Consider the following 18,398-nt stretch of genomic DNA (forward strand, 5'->3'; position numbering starts at 1 on the left):
ACAGCCTGACTCAAGAACAACCTTGGTCTAGACCCAATGCTTTCCTCCTCTCTCAGCCCATCGAGCATGTGCCCATTGCTGAGGGGGGAGGGTGGGTAAAAATAGCAGCTGACACCTTTCTGGAACAGTTGGGGACCTTGCCTCCTCCTCCAGGCCTGTCTCCTCCATCCTTGCCTCCTTGGGCCTCCTCCTCTGGGGCATTCCTATACTTGGTCAGGGGCCTGCTTGGGCACACCCTCCCCCTTCCCATGCCCCGTGCCCCAGCCACCCATCTGCTGGCCAATGGGCTGCCAGAGAAGATCAGATGTCACTATAACATGAAGGGGTGAGGCCGTTGGACAGTGCCTGCTGCTGGTCCTGTCCACAAGGAGCCCCCAACCTTTCTCAGACTCAACTGCAGGTGGGTATGGATGGGAACAGCCTGCCTAGGAGTGGGTGACTGTGTCAGGGCTTGGCTGTTTAGCATATAAGGATTCAGTGGGTCCTGTGCCTCTTGCTGTGTTAAATGTTGATGACTAGAATCATGGCGCTTGAGAACTTGGGATGACATAGAAGACCTTACTCTAAACCAGAATAGAAAGGCATGCAAAGCAGGAAGGAGTGGGGCTCCTGGGTGACTCAGAACTAAGGAGCCCTCCTAAGGTATGATCTAGGGAGAAGTGAAGAGGGTAAGATAAGGATCAAATCAAGGGACATTGTCCAGAGCTCTGAGGACTGCCTCCAGCTGCCTGCCTGGCAGCTGGCTGAAGCCACTCTGGGACTCTGAAAGAATGACCTTAGAAAAAGAATGTGATTTCAGCTCATCCCGGGAGCCTAGGGAGCTGGGTCCATTTTGCAGATAGGCTTATCTCCTCACCTAGGTAGAAACTCCAGTGAGAGGTATCTGTGAGCCCCTGGGGCGGATTCCTAAGGTTCAGGTGAAGACAATCAGGAGCCAAGCTGAAGCCGGACAGGGAATGAAAGGCCCTGGGCCTAAGCAGGAAGCTCATATCTGATCGTGTGGCTGGGAAAACAGGTGGGCCCGAGCCCTCCAGGCCCCCCGCCTTTGTTAAGTCTCCAGGCTGGGATTCCTGACTTCCTGAGTTTGAGCTTTCTAGAATGTCCTTGGGAATCCTTGGAGGAGATGGGACCAAGCAAGGTTGGTCAGAGGAGACTAGGCCCAAAGTGGGAAGTGACAAGGGTCTTTCTTACAGCAAGTGAGTGAAGGGCCCCTTACCCCTTTTTGGGCTTTGTCACCTTTGAAGGAAGGGACCTTGGCATGGATCCCCAAGGAAACTGACCTCGCAGGCTATTTTCATGCACCCTCTTCTAAGGCCAGAATTCCCTACAGAACAACTGTTTTCACTCTCCGTCGTTTGTTGTTTATTGGTCATCCCATCCAGTCCCTGACACCCCACCTCTGCCTCTCCCTAATTTACAGGGATGTTGAAATGGGGGTGGGGAGGCATAGATATGCTCAAGTGGGCCTTCAGGACCTCTATAGAAGACCAGAAACCTCAGTTTCCCAACCTCAAACAAGGGCATTGCTACCTCACTTTGGAAGGGTGCAAGGCTGTCCTTGCTGGATGGATGCCCGTAGGAGCCAGGAGGGGAGCCAAGATGGCTGGGTTGTTCTCAGTATCCTGCCCACTTGCCATCTTGGGTTTCAGGACAGAGGAGTCTTGCTAATTTTGATGCCTATTTTTGGACACTTCAGCTGCCACTGGCTCCTTATAAACGCATGACACCACACATACACACACACACACTACCCCTCCCTCCACTGCTGGCACAACACCCCACACACACACTACCCCCTCCCTCCATTGCTGACAGGTGTGTGGGTCCAGTGGACACCAGAGGTAGCAAAACCTCAGCTCAACTGCTCCACCCCACTGGCCTTCCCACCCCACAGAGTGCCCCTGTTGGAGGTGGGGAGTGCAGAAGACAGTAAAGAAGGCAGTTAGAAGGACTGGTAGAGATCAGAGCAGAGCAAGAAGATGGGGCAGGTCTGGCCAGGTGGCTTACTTATGGTTGGTGAAGTCTACACAGAGGCTCTGGGAGAGGCAGGGCTGAGCCTGGTGCTTGGCCACGGGCCTCCCAGGTATCTGTGGGTTAATTTTGCAGGAAGTTTCAGTTGTTCTGGGAAAGCTAATGTTATCAACGGGGCTTAGAAACAGCTCCCACCTTAGCATTGGGCTGCTGGTGCATTTTTAGCCACTGAACAAGTTTTCTTATGTGTTCCCTGGGGACGCCAAAGCTATTGTCTTCAAGTCAGCTGTGCTGTGTTTTTATGACCTTTGTTTGTCAAACCCTGAGTCAACATTCTGATACAGTTCTTTGAAGGTTCCCAGGCCCCAGACACTGTAGGCATGTACAATGACCAATTCACAGGAACCAAGTTCTCTCTCTCTTCTGTAGCCATCATGCCTGAGCCTGTGCATCCAGTCCCAGATGTAGGTGCTAGGAGACCTGAAGCTCTGTTAGCTCAATCCATTCGGCACATGGCTGTCAAGCTCAGGCTTCCCACAGAGAAGTTTCTCAGGCTCACCTCTGTGAGTCCAGTCCCCATGTCCTACCCCTGTGAGTTCAGTCTCCAAATATTTCACAGGAATGGGAGATAGAGACTGAACGTTTATGGACTCTGTAATTTGAAGGGGTAGCTCAGAGGATTTCAGAGAACACAAAAAAGGACCCGGGGTACCCCAAAAGGGGCTTGAACTTCTAAGGCAAACATGAGGCACAGCAGGAAGTTTGAGCTCACTCAGGGAAGAAGAGCTGGCAGACAGAATATCTATACCCTTAAAGTTGGGCTCAGCCTTTTTAGGGTGGTTCCCTAGCCAGAGGCCATCAATTCAGACAAGCAAGGATGTCCCCAGATCCAGAGGGTCCTGAAGCTCTTACCCACAACCTGTGACTGTCTCTGCCATTTTTGGATGGCATTCCGTGAAAATGCTGGTGACAGGGGGCATCTGGCCAGGGTTGGATGTATATGACAACCTTCCCACGGCTGATCAGCTATGGAGTCTAAGTCCCAGGCTGGAACCAGGAAGAGAAGAAGGGGGATCAGAGTCATAGGGAGAAAGGTCAATTAGGGGATCCTCAACTGCAGTCTATAAACATTCCCTCTAGGCCCCCATCTCCGAGAGCCTGCTTTTGTGAGGCTTCTAAACCAAGGCAATTCCTAAACTGTCCCTTTTGTTGATGTTCCCTCTCCAGACACAACCCACCGCCACTATGTCTGACGAGGAAACGTGAGTACCCTGCTGTATGGTCACCTCTCTTGCTGGTGGAATGGGACCCTTGGCACTTACAGACATTTGCCTCAAGTCAACAGTTCAAACTCATCTCTCTCTCTCTCTCTCTCCCCCTCTCTCTCTCTCTCTCTCTCTCTCTCTCTCTCTCTCTCCCCACCACTATACCCTCCACCATGACAGTGAACAAGTTGAGGGTAAGTACCTTCTCTACTTTCTCTCTATACACTTCCATCTCTAGACGAAGAGTCACTCTTGTTGTGGGAGGCGAACTTTGACTATGGACCCAATGGGGACCCATTGCCCAAGACTCCCTGACCAGCTAGATCAGTCATTGAGCTTCAGAGACATCCCTCTCCCAAACAACCTTGAATCTCTGGCTTACTTTTTTTCCTGTGGTGCTCACACCTTGACCTGCCCCAAACCTGTATACCTGCGTGTCTGTGAAGCCCTGAGAACTCGAGTCTGGGTGGGCAGCTTCCCTGTCCCTGTCACCTTTGGTCACTCACATGGCCATAGCAGGACATGAAATCTAGAGACATCCAATGTCTCCCTTGTGGCTGAAATGTTTTCCCCTCTAAGGCCACAAAGCCTCTGTGTTCGTGTGTGTGTGTGTGTGTGTGTGTGTGTGTGTGTGTGTGTGTGTGTGCGCGCGCGCGCGTTTTCAGATGTGCTACACATGTGTTCATACGTGTGGGCCAGAGATCAACCTTGGATGTCCTTTCTCAGGAACTCTCCTCCTTGCCTTTTGAGATGGGGGCGGGGGGTCGGGTCCTCTCTCACTGAACCTGAAGCTTGATGATTAGTCTAGGCTGGCTGGCCAGCAAGCCCCTGTGTGTCCTCCTGTCTTTGCCTCCTCGGCACTGGGATTATAAGAGTGTGTAACCACACTTGGCCTTTTATTTGAATCCTGGTATCTGACTCGGGTCTTCGTGCTTACATAGCAAGCACTTTGCTGACTGACCATCTCCCTAAGCTACCACAAAGCATCTCTGGGCCAAAGATCCCAAACCTGATTGATCCCTAGCTAGTACAAGTACCAGCTATCTACAGTCAGAGCAGGCGGATGTGTCCTTCAAACGTCTCACCCCCTCCAGTCCTATCTCTGCTAACTCAGCTCCTTTCTTTTGTTCTATTCTAATGCAGAACAGTACGAAGAGGAAGGTAACTCAGGAAGTCAGAGGCCTCTCAAAGCCCATCCCTGGGAAGGCCTTGGGGCATCCTCCCTGAGCTGACAATTAACAGTTTACTCCCTTCCTCAAGATTGCACTATTAACCATCATCACTCATCATTAATTAACTGTTATTGATTAATAATGCCATTATTTAATTAATGGTCAATGGCTTGATCATTAATTAAACCATTAATCCGCTATCTCTTCGGTGGATTAATAGACACTCATTAACCACTCACACATGCCCTGTGGTCACTGTGTCCATGGTGTGTGAAGCGGGGTGTGTTTCTGGCCATTAAAACTCATTCATTAATAACAAAGGTCTTGACCTCATGCACTGTAACCCCTCAGAGTCACTGTAGCTTCTCTTATAGTCTCCTTATCTGTCTCTCCAGTGCTTTCTCTGTCTCTCTTTGTCTCCATCGTCTTCCTCTACTTCTTTGTCTTTATCCTTTTCTCTCTCTCTCTCTGCCTTTCTTAGCATCTCTCCTTCACTGTACCCTTGGGCTGCCAGAGACCCCTCCCTGGCTCTGTCGTGCCTGGGCAGGTGTGGGCGGGCAAAACCTTGAGTCTCGGTGCACCTGGGAGCAGCCCAGCACAGCAGTTCCCAGGCCTGACAAGCTGTCTGCTCCTGGCACCTGCTCAGCTTAGGAGACTTCACGAGACTCACCAGACAGGCCATCCTGCAAAGGCTGCTGGGTGCTGTGTTTTCAAAATATTTTGAAAATACCTGCTACCTTAACAACCTGAGCAAACATTTTGCTGTCAGTAGATGGAAAGGCTGGTTTCTGAGTGAGAGGTGGCCCTGGGGGCTGCCCTTCCCTAGGGTTGGCCATAAGGGTCTTGTTTTCTCAAAGCCTCTTGACCTACATTCATTCTGGGCAGCTAGATGGGACCACCTAGGTCAGAAATGGTTAAACACAAGAGCTTCACCCAGATCCTCACTCCCATGCCCTATAGAATAGAATTACAAACCCCAGACATGGGATGTAGGGTATAGAGGGCAAGGCCTGAGGAAGGTACAAACTCAGTACCCCACAGGGACATTGGTGGATGATGCTTAAGGGTCCCGGTTCACTGTGGCTAGCCGCTGTGGGCCAAGCATGGGAATCTGACCTGCTCATCCTGCTTGGCCCAAGAGAACCCAGGAAAGCCCCTGTTTCTAATGTCTGCCCTTGTTCATTCTCTTCCCTACATGCTATCTCTCTGTCACCTTTGCTCATCCTCAGAGGAGGCCCAGGAGGAAGGTGAGTTGGCTTAGGACTTGACCCCCACTTGCCCTTGCTCTCTAATGGTGAATTTGGTGTAACCTTCCCTCTTACAGGGCTGAGACTTCAGCCTCAGTCTCTAAGGGCCTGCCGTGTGCTCCTTTCTAATCCTATCCTTTCTCCTCCCTGCCACCCTGCACTCCCTGGCATTCCTCGGCTGCAGAAGTCCAGGAGGAAGGTATGAGGATACAGGACTTCTGGTCCCCATGTGGAGCCCAGGGTCTGGCTGGAGCCATGTGGTGTGGGGAAGGGGGCAGGAAAGCAAGGTGGCACCAGCCAACCAAGGGGCCCCCCATGTGGCCCCACATAACCCACTAACTATGGCCAACGCTTGACCAAAGAGAATGAGAATTCCAAGAAGCCCCACAAACTGTACAGCTACCCCAAATTTTGCCAACTGTTTCCAATGCTAGAGGGGGGCAGCCTAGTACAGGAGTGATGGGAGAGACTATAGAGCCAGGTGTGGGTTGAGTCTCCTTCTCCCAGAGAAGTCAGTGAAAGCCAATGGTGATGACTGAGACCTTTGCTACGCCAGATCCACCAAGCCAAATGTCCAAAGAGCTCAGGTCATTAGGAAGAGATGCAGCACTAGCCAGAGGCCCTGCTTCAGGGCCTGATGTGAGGACAGACCGCAGCCTCCTCCCTAGTCAATTTCTCTAGCCAGTTGTGTCCCCCATCAACCCAATCACACTCTCCATCTCAACCCTCTTTAGGGGTTATACCATGCAGTGGTCCAAGGAAAGGGCTTTAGCACCTCGCTCTGGGATGGCAAGAAAAGAAGTATTTGGAATAGACTCTGCTCCCCTTGGGTACCAGAGCCTCCAAGTAGGCTTCAGCTCTAGATTGGGGCCCAGCTGAGGACAAACAGGAGGTGGGAAGATGAGGGAAGGAGCTAAATGACACGCTGCAACAAAAGAAAGAACCCGATTCCCAACCCTCAGCTCGGTTTCCCTACTTGTGAGGCAGGACAGGTTGGGGGTGAGTTTTGTTCTCTTCAGCCCCTCCTATTCCCAAGTTCTGAGCCGGGGCCCCAGAATCTGGGCTATGGGATTGAGGGTGTCGTGACCCCAAGCTAACTCTAACAGTATCTTGCTCGCTCCCTGCACGTATCCCACCCCTCGGTGACCGGCTGTTTCCTTTTAACCTGGATCCCTTCTCTGACCTCTGACCCGTGGTTTTGCCTCTTGTTCCGTGGCCCTCCTTAGCCCCGGAACCAGGTATGTGACGTGACTTCAATGCCACATGACATATGTGGCCATGTGGGGGTGTGTGCAGGAGCCAGCCAAAAAGGAACAAGAGGGTGCCGTGTAACTCACCCATCTCTGCTATACACCTGTTTGTCCCTCTCCCTCTCTCCCACACTGCCTTGCACTCATTCATTCTCTCTCCTCCCTCCCTCTCTCCTCCCCTGGTGCTGCTCCACAGAGGAAGTCCAAGAAGGTAGGTCCAGGTCCACCTCACAGCCATGCCCCTCCTCCCTCACCCCTCTCTGATTAACTGTCTCTCACTCCCTTACCAATGCACCCACTACCAACTAAGCCCTGCTGGCCTCTGGGCTGAGGACAGTACAGAATGGGGAAGCTAGCCTAACCTCCTGGGCTCGGTGGCAGACAGTGTGAGTTTCAGTCACAGCATTTAAGGACAAGGAGCAACAAGGCTCTTCTTGTGCCTCCGTCAGGAAGACTGAATGGGGCGTGTGGGCTGCCCTGGGTCTTCAGAGTCAGTCTTACTTAGGAAGATGGTGCTAGAGATTCATGGGGACCCTCTGTGACCTCATCAGGACATGTAGAGCAAAGCAAAGAGGCTGGATAGGTAGCCTCCAACCTACCCCAGATAGCAAGCCAGAGGGAGGAAAGTAAGGAGGGGTGAGTCTGAAGGGAGGGTGGAGGGGCAAGTAGGGTGAAGCAGACAGTCAGGCTGAGGCCCAAGGTGGGGATGTCAGAGACCTGGAACAGCCAGGGGCCATGCATGCGAACAGGCAATCAGTCAGATCCCAGCATCCCATCCTGCTGCCTGGGCCTGAGCCAGACACACCCGTCAAGCAGAATTGACGGGGTTGGAGGAGGGGGGCTGTCAGCCTAGCAGCAGGGCTTGTTACACTGGGGAAGGGAGGAGGGGCTGGACTCAGGGAACCCATTTCAGCCCCTCCGTTCACATGCTGACAGGCTCCTGGTGGCTGGGCCTGAAAGGAAGCACCTGGATAAGAGCATGCTAGGAGAGGGACGAAGGGATGTTCTCAGGCCACACATCTCAGGTTGCCAGGCCTCCCTGGGACTAGAACTGAGACTTATTGGCAGACAAATGGACAGACAGAAGGGTGGAGAGACAGAGCACGGGGGAAGCCTTACCTTGCCATTATGCAGCTGCCTCTCATACAACTCTTGGGAGCACACCATCCTTCCCTGTCCTCAGAATGTCATAAGGGTAGGGTGAGCCCATCAGTCCCTCACTTCCTCCCCAGGCCACTCCCCTGGACCTCATGCAGGCGAAGGCTCTACAGCTCTCCACTGCTCCCTGGGCGGCCACTCGTAAGATGTTAGGCAAGAGTGGTATCAGGTTCTCCTGTAGATCTAAGCTGCCTATTCAACACACTTTGGTTGTTAAGTAACCATATGTCTTTCAGAGGGGTAAGAACTAGGTCTTCCAGAAGGGCACTGGTCAGAACATGCAGCAAGACCCCCCACCCACAAGGTGGATGGGGCTTGTTGGCTCCTGGCTAAGTGCAAATGTACTAGGAGTCCCAGATGCTTCCCTGTCAGGCTTCACCATTTTCCAGGCAGACAGAATGCACATGTGTCAGTGGTCTTGCTTCTGCTAAAGCCAGCGCAGGGCTAATGGACAGTGCAAGGAAGGGTGATGGTGAGCAGCCGTGGTCAATACCAGTCCCAACCTCTGCTGGAGTGGGTCACACTCAGAGGAAGTAGCCTTTCCTCAGGACAACCGGCCTAGCAAGGCTCTAAAGGAAGGGAAGAAGAGAGGCCCCACCAAAACGCATGGGAAAAAGCCTCTTGGAGGTCAGAGGGCAGGTTCCCAGGATCAGGAGGCCCTGTCCTAGGGCTGAACCTGTCAAAGCTCACAGATACGGATGAGCCAGAAAATATTTTTGGATCCCAGGCAGGATCTATGAACAAAGACTTCGACAAAGAGTTTGAAATGAGTGACTGTCAAAACCATAGTATGTGCCCAGGTACAAGACTAGGTGGGAGAAGGCAACGGAAGATTCCATGACACTGGAAGGTAGAGAACAGCCTCAGGATCTTCCCAGTGGGAAACCTAGCTCCAGTCCCCACACTCTCTCCTCAGAGCCCAGCCTTCTTGCCCAGCATGCACAAAGCCCTGGGTTCAGTTACCAGTGCTGCATAGACCAGGTGTGGCAGAGCAGACCCCTCATCCCAGCACTTGGGAGGTGGAGGCAGAAGGAATTCAAAGTCATCCTTAGCTACACTGAGAGTTAGAGGCCAGCCTGGACGGCAAGCTTCCACGAATAGGATGAAGCCTATGGGAAGGTGTAGGAGCTGCCCTGCCACTCTCAGGCACGGGGCTCTGTGCGTGCCTGCCTCTGCTGTTCCGTGTGGCCACCGCTGCTGTGTGGCCTCTGCACTTCTGCAGCCGCGTGGCTTTTTTCTTGCATGTGCGCTTGCGCCCACACCATGAAGATGCTGTCGCCGAGGAGGAGCGGGAGGAGGACGAGGAAGGTAAGGCCTGCCAGCCGCTGTTGCAGCCCCCTGCTCCACCTGCACAGGCCTCTGGCAAGAAGGACCAACAGTCCAGTGTCTGTGTTGTCAACTCTCCAGCCCTTTTACTCTATCTGTCCATGTCTGTCTGTCTTCCTTTTCTCCCTGGCATGGGACCTCAGTGACAAGGTGCTAAGGCTTTATGTGCAGCCGCCATGGAGTTAGCGGGCTAAGGCCAGGCTTCTGTCACTTAGAAGCAGGTGGTTGGTTGGTCAGTAAAGACAAGCCAGCATCTCAGATGTTAGAAACCTGTCCCCTAGGCCTCTTCTTACCTTCCCTCCCTCCCATCCCTCTAGGGACACACATGTCTTGTGGTTTTTCCCGTTCTTGCCTTCATGCCCGCACCCTAAGTCCTTCCTAGAGCCCTTAGGGGATTTCATAGGCATGGTGCTTCTGAGAAGGAGGGTGGCCTGGGTGGGCTGAGTAGAAGCCTGTGGCAGGGAGGTTCATCCTACCTTACCTGATCTCTTTTTCTTCCTCTTCCCATGCTGGCTGTCATGAGTAGAGGAGAAACCAAGACCCAAGTAAGTGTGGAATCCAGGTAGAGCTATGGGGGACTGCCAGAACAGGGTGGGTTGGGCAGTCCAGGCCTGTTTTAGAAGAAAAGCTCAACTGGCAGAGGATAATGGGGACTATCGTTGGCAGTGGAAATGAATAGAAAGACAGTAGGTTGGGATTCTTTCCCATCAGCCAGTGCAGTCAAGGAGGAGGCCACTGGCCACAGGCTAAAGCTCAGGATTGAGACTGAAGGCACCACAGATCTGCTCTGCCTTAGTACGCTGGGAGACTGCCCAGGTCTCCAGATAGGTCTGTTTTTAATTTTTTAAAAATGGGCTTGAGAGGTGAGGATCTCTCACTTCAGATGAGACCCCACTCTGGATGGACCCCTCCAAAAGAACAGAGCTGAGCCCCTGTGAGCCACTCTGCAGAGAGGTAGATGAATCCACAACCTTCCATGTGCCGTTCCTTCTGTCCCTTTGAACCTCTCTGCTGGTCCCCCTCTCTGAGCCAGGTTGAACTTTTGGCACTTACCCCTCATTCCCTCCCCATTCCCCAGAGAAGAATGGAGCTAGGTGAAGCGTGGGCTGGCCCACACTCCTCCCTTGAATGCTGTTTTAAATCAAGTTCACATAAAGTAATGCAGGATTCTGAGATAGTTTCTCATCTTAGAAAAATTATTTATGTTCCAATATGAAAATAAAACACCTCATTAAGAAAATTTGGAAAATACATAAAAGTCAAATGAAGGGGAAAAAAATCCATCCATAATTCTCCCACTCACCCACCAGCCAGACTGCGGAAAAGACCAGGGAGGGGAAAAAAGATCTTTATTTCTTCCTGTTCTTTTTCTACATGAAGTTCTTGGAAAATAAAGATCTTGACTATGTTTTTTCAAGCACAGGACTGTCTATACAGCCTTGAATTCTGCTTTTAAAAAAAATTTAGCACTATTCATAAGTATTTTTCCATGTTTTTACATAGTCTTCTTAAATATTTTGAATGGCCACATAATATTCCATCAATTGGACAAACCATAATTTTCCTAACCATTCCCCGATCACAGGCTTCCCCCAATATTTTACAATCATAAATAACGCTGGGCAGAAATCATTTTCCAGCTTGAGGGCTATTTGCCTAGGCCACATTCCCAGAACTGGAATTACTGGGTCAAAGAAGACCAATGCTCTGAAGACTTTGACATTCACTGCCAAGTTGCTTTCCACCAGGGCCCAGCCAAGGCGGTCTCCTACGTGGGCTGTGAGCAGTCTTGTGTCCCACACCCTCCGCGCCCAAAGGCGGGAACGGGCGTCTGCCCCTCACTCGTTGATGAACAGCCAACCGCATCTCATGGTTGTTTGTCTTCGCATGCCTCTGATGGCACCACCACTAACCGTCCATGTTTGTTAACTGGTCGTCTTTCTTTGCAAGTCAGTGGCTTGTGCCCCTCGCTCGTTTATCTCATGGCCGACACGTCTCCGTGTTTGCTTAATCGTCCGTTTACTCAGGGATATAAATCTTCTCTGTATTTGCTGAAAAGGTTTTTTTTTCTTTTTTTTTCTTTTTTTTTTTTTTTTTTTTGGTCTGGATATTTTCCCCCTCTGCGTTTCAATTTTTGCTCTTTTTTTCCCCCCACATACATAAGTTTTTCATTTGCACAACATCATCTGTACAGCTTTCCCTTGGAGGGAACTTTGGGGCTTCAGAGCTTAGAAAAATCCCTTCCCTCTCCAGGTTTTGATCGCTATTCAGCTCCCCTTTCTTCTGTGGCCTGTTTCTAAAAGCCGCGGTTGTCTGGGCTCTCTGCTCCATCTGGAATGTGTTGGCAGGAGGAGGGGGTCGCTCGGCCAGCGGGCTGGGGGCTCCTTTTCCCCTTACGGGCTCTCGTTCATTTGGGCGCTCACAAAGATTAAAAGTGTTCAGAGCCACAGAACAGGTCTTGCCCCAGAAGCTGATGCTAGTCACTGCCCCTGGAGGACCTGTGGTAGCCACCCTGCCTTCTGTTAGGACCTGGCTACATTTGTTTATGTGTCTGAGAAAGGTGGCATGAAGCAGTGAGTAAAACAAGAGGTGGACACAAGCGGGGTGATACCTTCTAGGAAAGGACAAACTACTCCTGGGGTAGGGGTAGGGGACATGGGTTAGAAACCCAAGAACAAAGGGTCAGGCAAAGCTTCTTTAGCTAAGACATACATGCTCTGTTGGGTGCCAGGGGTGCAAGAAAGAGAAGGAGGGCCAGCCTAGATTCCAGTCTGGCTGGGCTCCTCTGTGGGATGGTCCAGTTGTCCCTGCTTATGAAACAACTTCTGTGTCTCTTCCCCAGACTTACTGCTCCTAAGATCCCGGAAGGAGAGAAAGTAGACTTCGATGTAAGTTTGTGGGACCCATATCACCCTCACCCCAAACTCTAGCCTTTGAACTTTGGGCTAGGCTTCAGGTCTTCTCAAGCCACCATACGCAAGGCAGCCCAACTCTAGGCCACACTCCCCTAATTCACTCCTAGATCCCAGGAAGTCAACATCCCTTCCCACTCCCTCCATTCATTCTTGAACCCACAAATCCATCCACTCATCTGCCTATCCCTTCTCTGAACTGTCTCTCATTTAGCCACCGATTCATCTGTCCATTTATTTGTTCAAGCACTCATCCACGTATGCAGCAAGTTAGTCTCACAGTTTCCTCTCTACCAGGCCCAAGAGGCTATCTCTGAGGATGACAGAGCCAAGTCTGAGCCAGGTCACCTCAAGAATTGTGCTGGCTTCATGATTGGCTAGGGTCTAGATTCCTCTATGGGAAGGGCATTATCTTGACCCCGTGGTTCAGGCCACACTGAGCCTCACTCAGGAAGGCAGCAGTTGTAGGGAACCTGGCAGAAGGTATCCCTAGCTGGAGGTGGGTCCCAGGCTGGCAAGAAAGGGTAGAAACTTTTCTCTTGCCTCCCCACCCCAGGATATCCAGAAGAAGCGTCAGAACAAGGACCTCATGGAGCTCCAGGCCCTCATTGACAGCCACTTTGAAGCTAGAAAGAAAGAAGAAGAGGAGCTAATTGCACTTAAGGAAAGAATTGTGAGCGCTACTGCCCTGGGAAGCTGCTGGGTACTCCACAGGGACTGGGCATGACAGGGAAGGGCTGACCAGTTTGGCTTCTTGGCTGCAGGAAAAGCGCCGTGCAGAGAGGGCTGAGCAGCAAAGGATTCGCGCTGAGAAGGAGCGGGAGCGCCAGAACAGACTGGCGGTAAGGACTATGTCTGCGGCCTCCAAGCCTGTGTAGCCAGAAAAGCACAGGGTCTTAGACATTCCTTTTACTGGGTCCTCTGTTAGGGCCAACAATCAGAGCTATCAGGTTAATATTTCTTGCTCTAGAGAAACCCTGAAAAAAGAGCAGCTTCCTTCCAGGAGCCTGCTCAAAGGACAGCCCCTGAGGATCTTGGGGGTGGGGGTGGGGTCTCCACAGGAGGAGAAGGCCAGAAGAGAGGAGGAAGATGCCAAGAGGAGAGCTGAAGATGACTTGAAGAAGAAAAAGGCTCTGTCCTCTATGGGTGCCAACTACAGCAGCTACCTGGCCAAGGTAAGGAGCACACTCAGAGCCCTGAAGGACGGCCTTCAAGTGGGGCTGGTGTTTGTCTCACCTACCTTCCTGAGACTGGGCCCTTCATCGCCTTTCCCCTCCCTAGGCTGACCAGAAGAGAGGCAAGAAACAGACAGCCCGGGAAATGAAAAAGAAGATTCTTGCTGAAAGGCGCAAACCTCTGAACATTGACCATCTTAGTGATGATAAGCTGAGGTGAGGAAGCCATGCAAAATGTTCTCTGTGGTTGCTGGAAGAGGAAGCAGGGTCCTGGGCTCTGCTTTTCTAGCTTCACCCCATCAAACCTCCTCTTTTCCGTCTTCCAGGGACAAGGCCAAGGAACTCTGGGATACCTTGTACCAACTGGAGACTGACAAATTTGAGTTTGGGGAGAAGCTGAAACGTCAGAAATACGATGTGAGTCCAGACATCTCTAGTTCTTGGGTCTGCAGAGTCTTACTCTCTCGAGGGGGTCAACTCTCCTCCCATATCCCAGTCATATTCTGGTCCTGCCTTTGCCTTGAGACCTGGCTCCACTAAACCCAGCAGGGACCACTGCTGAAGACTGTCCTTCAGGGCAGGCCCTGATCCATCAGCCTGGGCCCTGCATCTGAACTGGCCAGCGCTGTAGCTGGAACTGTTATGTGTTCTCAAACTTTTGAGGTCCCCATGACATCTGGTTTTTCAGGGAAGACAAGCACATAACTAGGGTGACTCATACACTCATCTGAAACTGAAAAGGAGGGTTTAGTACTGTGTCTCTTGGGGGCTGGGGGAGGGTCAGGGCATCTAGAATGGGTTGCAACCTTCATAGGTATTGAGGGCAAGGTCAGGGACTGAAGAAATGGGGCAGGGCCTTCTTTGGGGGATGAGGTAGAAACAAGCTTGTTCCTACACACCACGGAAGCAGGGAAGGACACCCGTCCTGGTGCCTTACTATCCTTAGGGCAAATGCAAACACCTTGGGTTCACTGGCAAATCAGTGCTGTCCTTCTCTCCTGTCTCTCCAGTGCCCAGTGAGGGGAGAGGTAGGAACTCATGCACGGGCATTCCCATAGCCATCAAGATAGACAATCTATGAGTCCCATCTCCTTCTTCCAACCTCTGGGAAGATGAGCTAAAACTGTCCTGCAACTTCTGGGTAGATGACAGGACTTAGCTGTTCAACTTTGAAGAGCCTTGGTCTCCACACCTCCATCAATGGCATCCCCCTCCCCCAGAAAGAGATCCATCCCTCAGCCTCAAGGCTACCCCAGAAACTAGTTCAAAGAAGGCTCCACCCAGCAGAAACCAGGCCATTCTTTTCAGCAGCAGTAGCTGGGTCAGGAACCCATAACCTCCAGATACACTCTGCCAGTATCTGATCTCTTGGGTTCAAAGAGTCTGCCTGTTCATCAGAAGACTGGCCCGATACCTATCAGGGCCTTGAAGCCTCAGCTGCCCACCCAACCTGGTAACCATCTTGATTTTTCTAGATCATGACTGTCCGGGCCAGAGTGGAGATGCTGGCCAAGTTGTGAGTAGGCAGAGCCTGCTATAGGCCAGGCTTGTGGGTGTGCAATGCTCAGCTAGCATCTCGCATGGCAAAGACTTGGGTTGTTGAGGATGCTGGTGGCAAAGGGGCTTTCCCTCCTGCCCCAGCTCCTCCCTCCTGACTTCAGCTGGTGGCTATGAGGCCAGGCTGATGCCCTTGTTGGCAGATAAGAAAGGAAGGCCCTTGCCTTCCCAGAGACTTCTGGGCCACCAAGTCAGGAGCAGGCAACATGGACCAAGGAGCAGGAAAGTCAGGATCAGGAGTCAGTGGTGGGACTTAGAGGTCTAAAGGCCTTACCTCCACCCTGTCCCTTGCGCCTGCCTGCATCCTGCCACAGCCACAAGGTAAGTGGCCAGCTGGGAGCTGCTGTGTGTGGTAGCTAGAGAGAGCAAGTCAAGACACAGCCCAAGGACAAACAACAGTGCCCTCTCACAAAGGAGCCAGGATACAGTAAGGAAAATGGTACAGGAGGCTGTGTCCCTGCAATGAGAATACCGTGGGGATGCCACAGTTGGCCTGCCCTGTGGTGGAGACATGTGTCCCCTGGCCAGTGCTCGGCTGGGCTTCCGGGATCCCTGTCACAGTAAGTCACCTGTGTTGTTACAGATTACCACCCTCAGGAGCCGCATTGACCAAGCCCAGAAGCAGTAAGTAGCCCAGCCCATTCTTGCTCTGTGCTGGGCCTAGAGTCCCCGGGGCCAGTCACCTGCAACCCTACGTAGGACCTAGACATTTTAGCCAGTTCCTGAACGAGGGTTCCTGGTAGCTGGCCCTAAGCAGAGCAATAACAAGACTAACTGGGTCCCGGGACCCACTGGCTCCTTCCTCTCCTGCATGTAGGAGGTGCCAGAAGGGGTCTGTTAGTGATATATCTCCCCTCTGTGATGTGCTAACCAGTAGGGAGCCTGTAACAGAGTGTGGTAATGAGTATCTGCAATCTCAATGCCTCTCCAGAGTTGGAAACAGGATCAAGGCCAGCCTGGGCTACTTGAAGCCCTATCTCAATTAACAACAACAATAACAACAAAAGAGGTGGCGTGAGGGTATGGCTCAGAAGGTAGTGTACGTGTCCAGCATGCACAAGGCCTCTTAGTTGGATCTCAGTACCTTAGTCGGAGCACATTCATAATCCCAGAACTTTGTGAGGGAGGCAGAGGCAGGAGGATCAGAAGTTCAAGATAGGATGTGGAGTAAGTCTCAAGGCCAGCTAGGGATACAGAAGATGGGAGGAGAAGGGGACGTTGTGGAGAATGGATGAATGAATAAACTAATTGACCGTCCATACAAAGAATCAGATCCCACAGGATTCCAGGACCTGTTGCAACGGTGACCCCCTTACCGGGTTCTTAGTTTGATATAATGCTAGGAGTCTGATGCTGAGCCTGGACATGGGGTTGTCACACAAAATCAAGTGGAGGTGCTTAGACTTCCTGTTTCTTGGGATTTCTCCCTCCTTCCACACTACCAGGAAGGGACTATTGGCTCACGGCTCTGTTGGGAAGGTTGCAGGGTCATGGCAGGCTGGCTTGATGAAATGCTATGTGCACATGGGTGTACACATGTGTCAGGATGTTCAGGAAGACCCGTGAGACCACATCGCCAGCCCAAAATCCCACTGGGGTAGCTCCAGAGCTCATGTACCTTTATCCTCCTGCCAGCCCGGAGCCTCACACAGCACTTACCCTGCTTCCAGCCTGCTGGGGTACAGAGGTGCTCAGATAATGTAAGGGGATCCTTACATCCTGGGACTGGCTATCCTTAACTGCCATCCTGAAAGGCACAGGCTTTTCAAACAAAGCTAGGATGGCATGGGTCTGTCTGCAGCAGTTCCCCTGGCTAAAGCAGGAGGACGGAAGGTGAGCCCAGGTAACCCGCTAACACTAACCTAACCACACTAGTGTCCAGGCCCTGTCGGGCCTACTGCAGGTGAGTCAGCTCCCACTGCTCAGTCTGGCACGAGGTGTGTGCACTTGAAGTGGAGGCAACAGCTTGGGGAGACAGGAACTGAAGGTCTCCATTAGCTAGCTGGACCATCTGACCCCTAAGCCCAATTTGCTTCCCATTTGCAGCAGCAAGAAGGCCGGTGCCACAGCCAAGGGCAAAGTCGGCGGGCGCTGGAAGTAAACGAGCCAAGAGGTGCCCTGCAGCAGAGACCATCAACCCTGACTCTTGCCAGGGTCCCTTATTCCAGCTCTGTATTCTCCAACCCTCATGCCCAGGCACTTTTGGGAACTCAGGGCCCACCCTGCTGCAATGTCCTCGCCCTCTGGGGTCTAGAAATAAAGTTATCAGACTCCCCTCTACTGTCTATGTGTTGTGTTATCATGCACAGGGGACCTGGAGAGGTTGGGAGGTAGTGCTGCAGGACAGGAGCACCATGGGAGTGCGCCTCAGAACAGCCCCGGGAAAACTGAGGTATCTTACTGCTATTAGCAACTGCGGCAAACTGCACATGGTGTTGCACCCCAATGCCCCTCCAGAACTTGGTCTGTAGCCTCTTTTGTCAGAGACTTTTTATTCCTAGGCCCTCTTTGTCCCCATCCCCAGAACGAGCCCTCCATGTTAGAAAGCTGCCTGAGCAGCCCAAAAAACAGCACTGTTTAAAGAAGAAACAGCCCAGCCTCGGGAGGGTTAGGGAGGAAGGCTGGCTGCCTGGAGACGTTGCAGACACCCCGAAAGGGGGGGAGGCGAGGGGAGCTCCAGCTAGCACATCAAGGGGGGAGAGGAATGCAGGAAAGCACGTTTCCCACGAGGGAGCAAGCTCGGCAAACAGCGTTCTCCTATATTACAGGGAACACAGAACACAACTGTGCAATAAATTTGAAAGTCCTGACCAAATAGAATTATGGAAAATATAAATCACAGAAATTGGATCAAGACGCGGAGCCCTGCACAGCGAGGTATTCATAGAGGAAGGGGCTTGTGCACAGACACCTCCGGGAAGACTGGTGAGGCAGGGCAGCCGCAACCAGTGCCCTGAATGAAAGACAGGGAGTGCAGTCAGCCCTTACCAGGCCCCCAAGGGTAGCATACAACCTCCAGAGAGCACATGTAACCCATCTGTACATGTACCCCATGAGACAGCAGTGTGGCCCCATCTATACGTGTACCCCAACACAAACAGTGGTACAGACTCCATCTGTGTGTGGACCCCAACAGAGGGTGGTGTAGACCCCATCTGAGTGTGCACCCCAATACACATTGCTCTGGTTCCTGTGGGAAACACACACACACACACACACACACACACACACGGCTGTAAATACACTATGTGGTGATGTACCTGGATGCTCTGTGCCCTCCATGTGTACAGTATCAAAAGAAAAGATTGTTCACTGACCCTGGCTACAGCCCAGCGGGAAAGGTTCTATGAGCATCAAACCAGCTT

The 18,398-nt window shown here is 52.0% G+C and overlaps 1 protein-coding gene across 45 annotated transcripts; it reads left to right on the forward strand.

Moving 5' to 3' along the window:
* Window positions 1–302: 302 nt before the first annotated feature.
* Window positions 303–17,318, forward strand: Tnnt3 (troponin T3, fast skeletal type). Of its 45 annotated transcripts, none has more exons than NM_001270666.1 (17): window positions 303–400; window positions 3,199–3,233; window positions 3,417–3,430; window positions 4,380–4,397; window positions 5,638–5,655; window positions 5,840–5,854; window positions 6,882–6,893; window positions 7,102–7,116; window positions 9,916–9,934; window positions 12,232–12,277; window positions 12,858–12,974; window positions 13,066–13,143; window positions 13,363–13,476; window positions 13,583–13,692; window positions 13,803–13,893; window positions 14,952–14,992; window positions 17,080–17,318. In NM_001270666.1, the coding sequence occupies exons 2-17, from the start codon at window positions 3,217–3,219 to the stop codon at window positions 17,132–17,134; spliced, it is 780 nt and encodes a 259-aa protein (NP_001257595.1). In that variant the 5' UTR covers window positions 303–400; window positions 3,199–3,216; the 3' UTR covers window positions 17,135–17,318. The 45 variants fall into 45 exon arrangements, 43 of the variants coding, with proteins under 43 accessions (NP_001257595.1, NP_001257594.1, NP_001257605.1 ...); NM_001270665.1 differs by lacking the exon at window positions 14,952–14,992 and adding an exon at window positions 15,617–15,657; XR_015661854.1 differs by lacking the exon at window positions 6,882–6,893 and adding an exon at window positions 9,333–9,371 and having other exon boundaries at window positions 341–400; window positions 14,952–15,657; window positions 17,080–17,313.
* The last annotated feature ends 1,080 nt before the right edge of the window (window positions 17,319–18,398 follow it).

The sequence above is a fragment of the Rattus norvegicus genome, chromosome 1 (assembly GCF_021556685.1).
Source record: "Rattus norvegicus strain SHRSP/BbbUtx chromosome 1, alternate assembly SHRSP_T2T, whole genome shotgun sequence".
In the NCBI taxonomy this organism is placed as follows: Eukaryota; Metazoa; Chordata; class Mammalia; order Rodentia; family Muridae; genus Rattus; species Rattus norvegicus.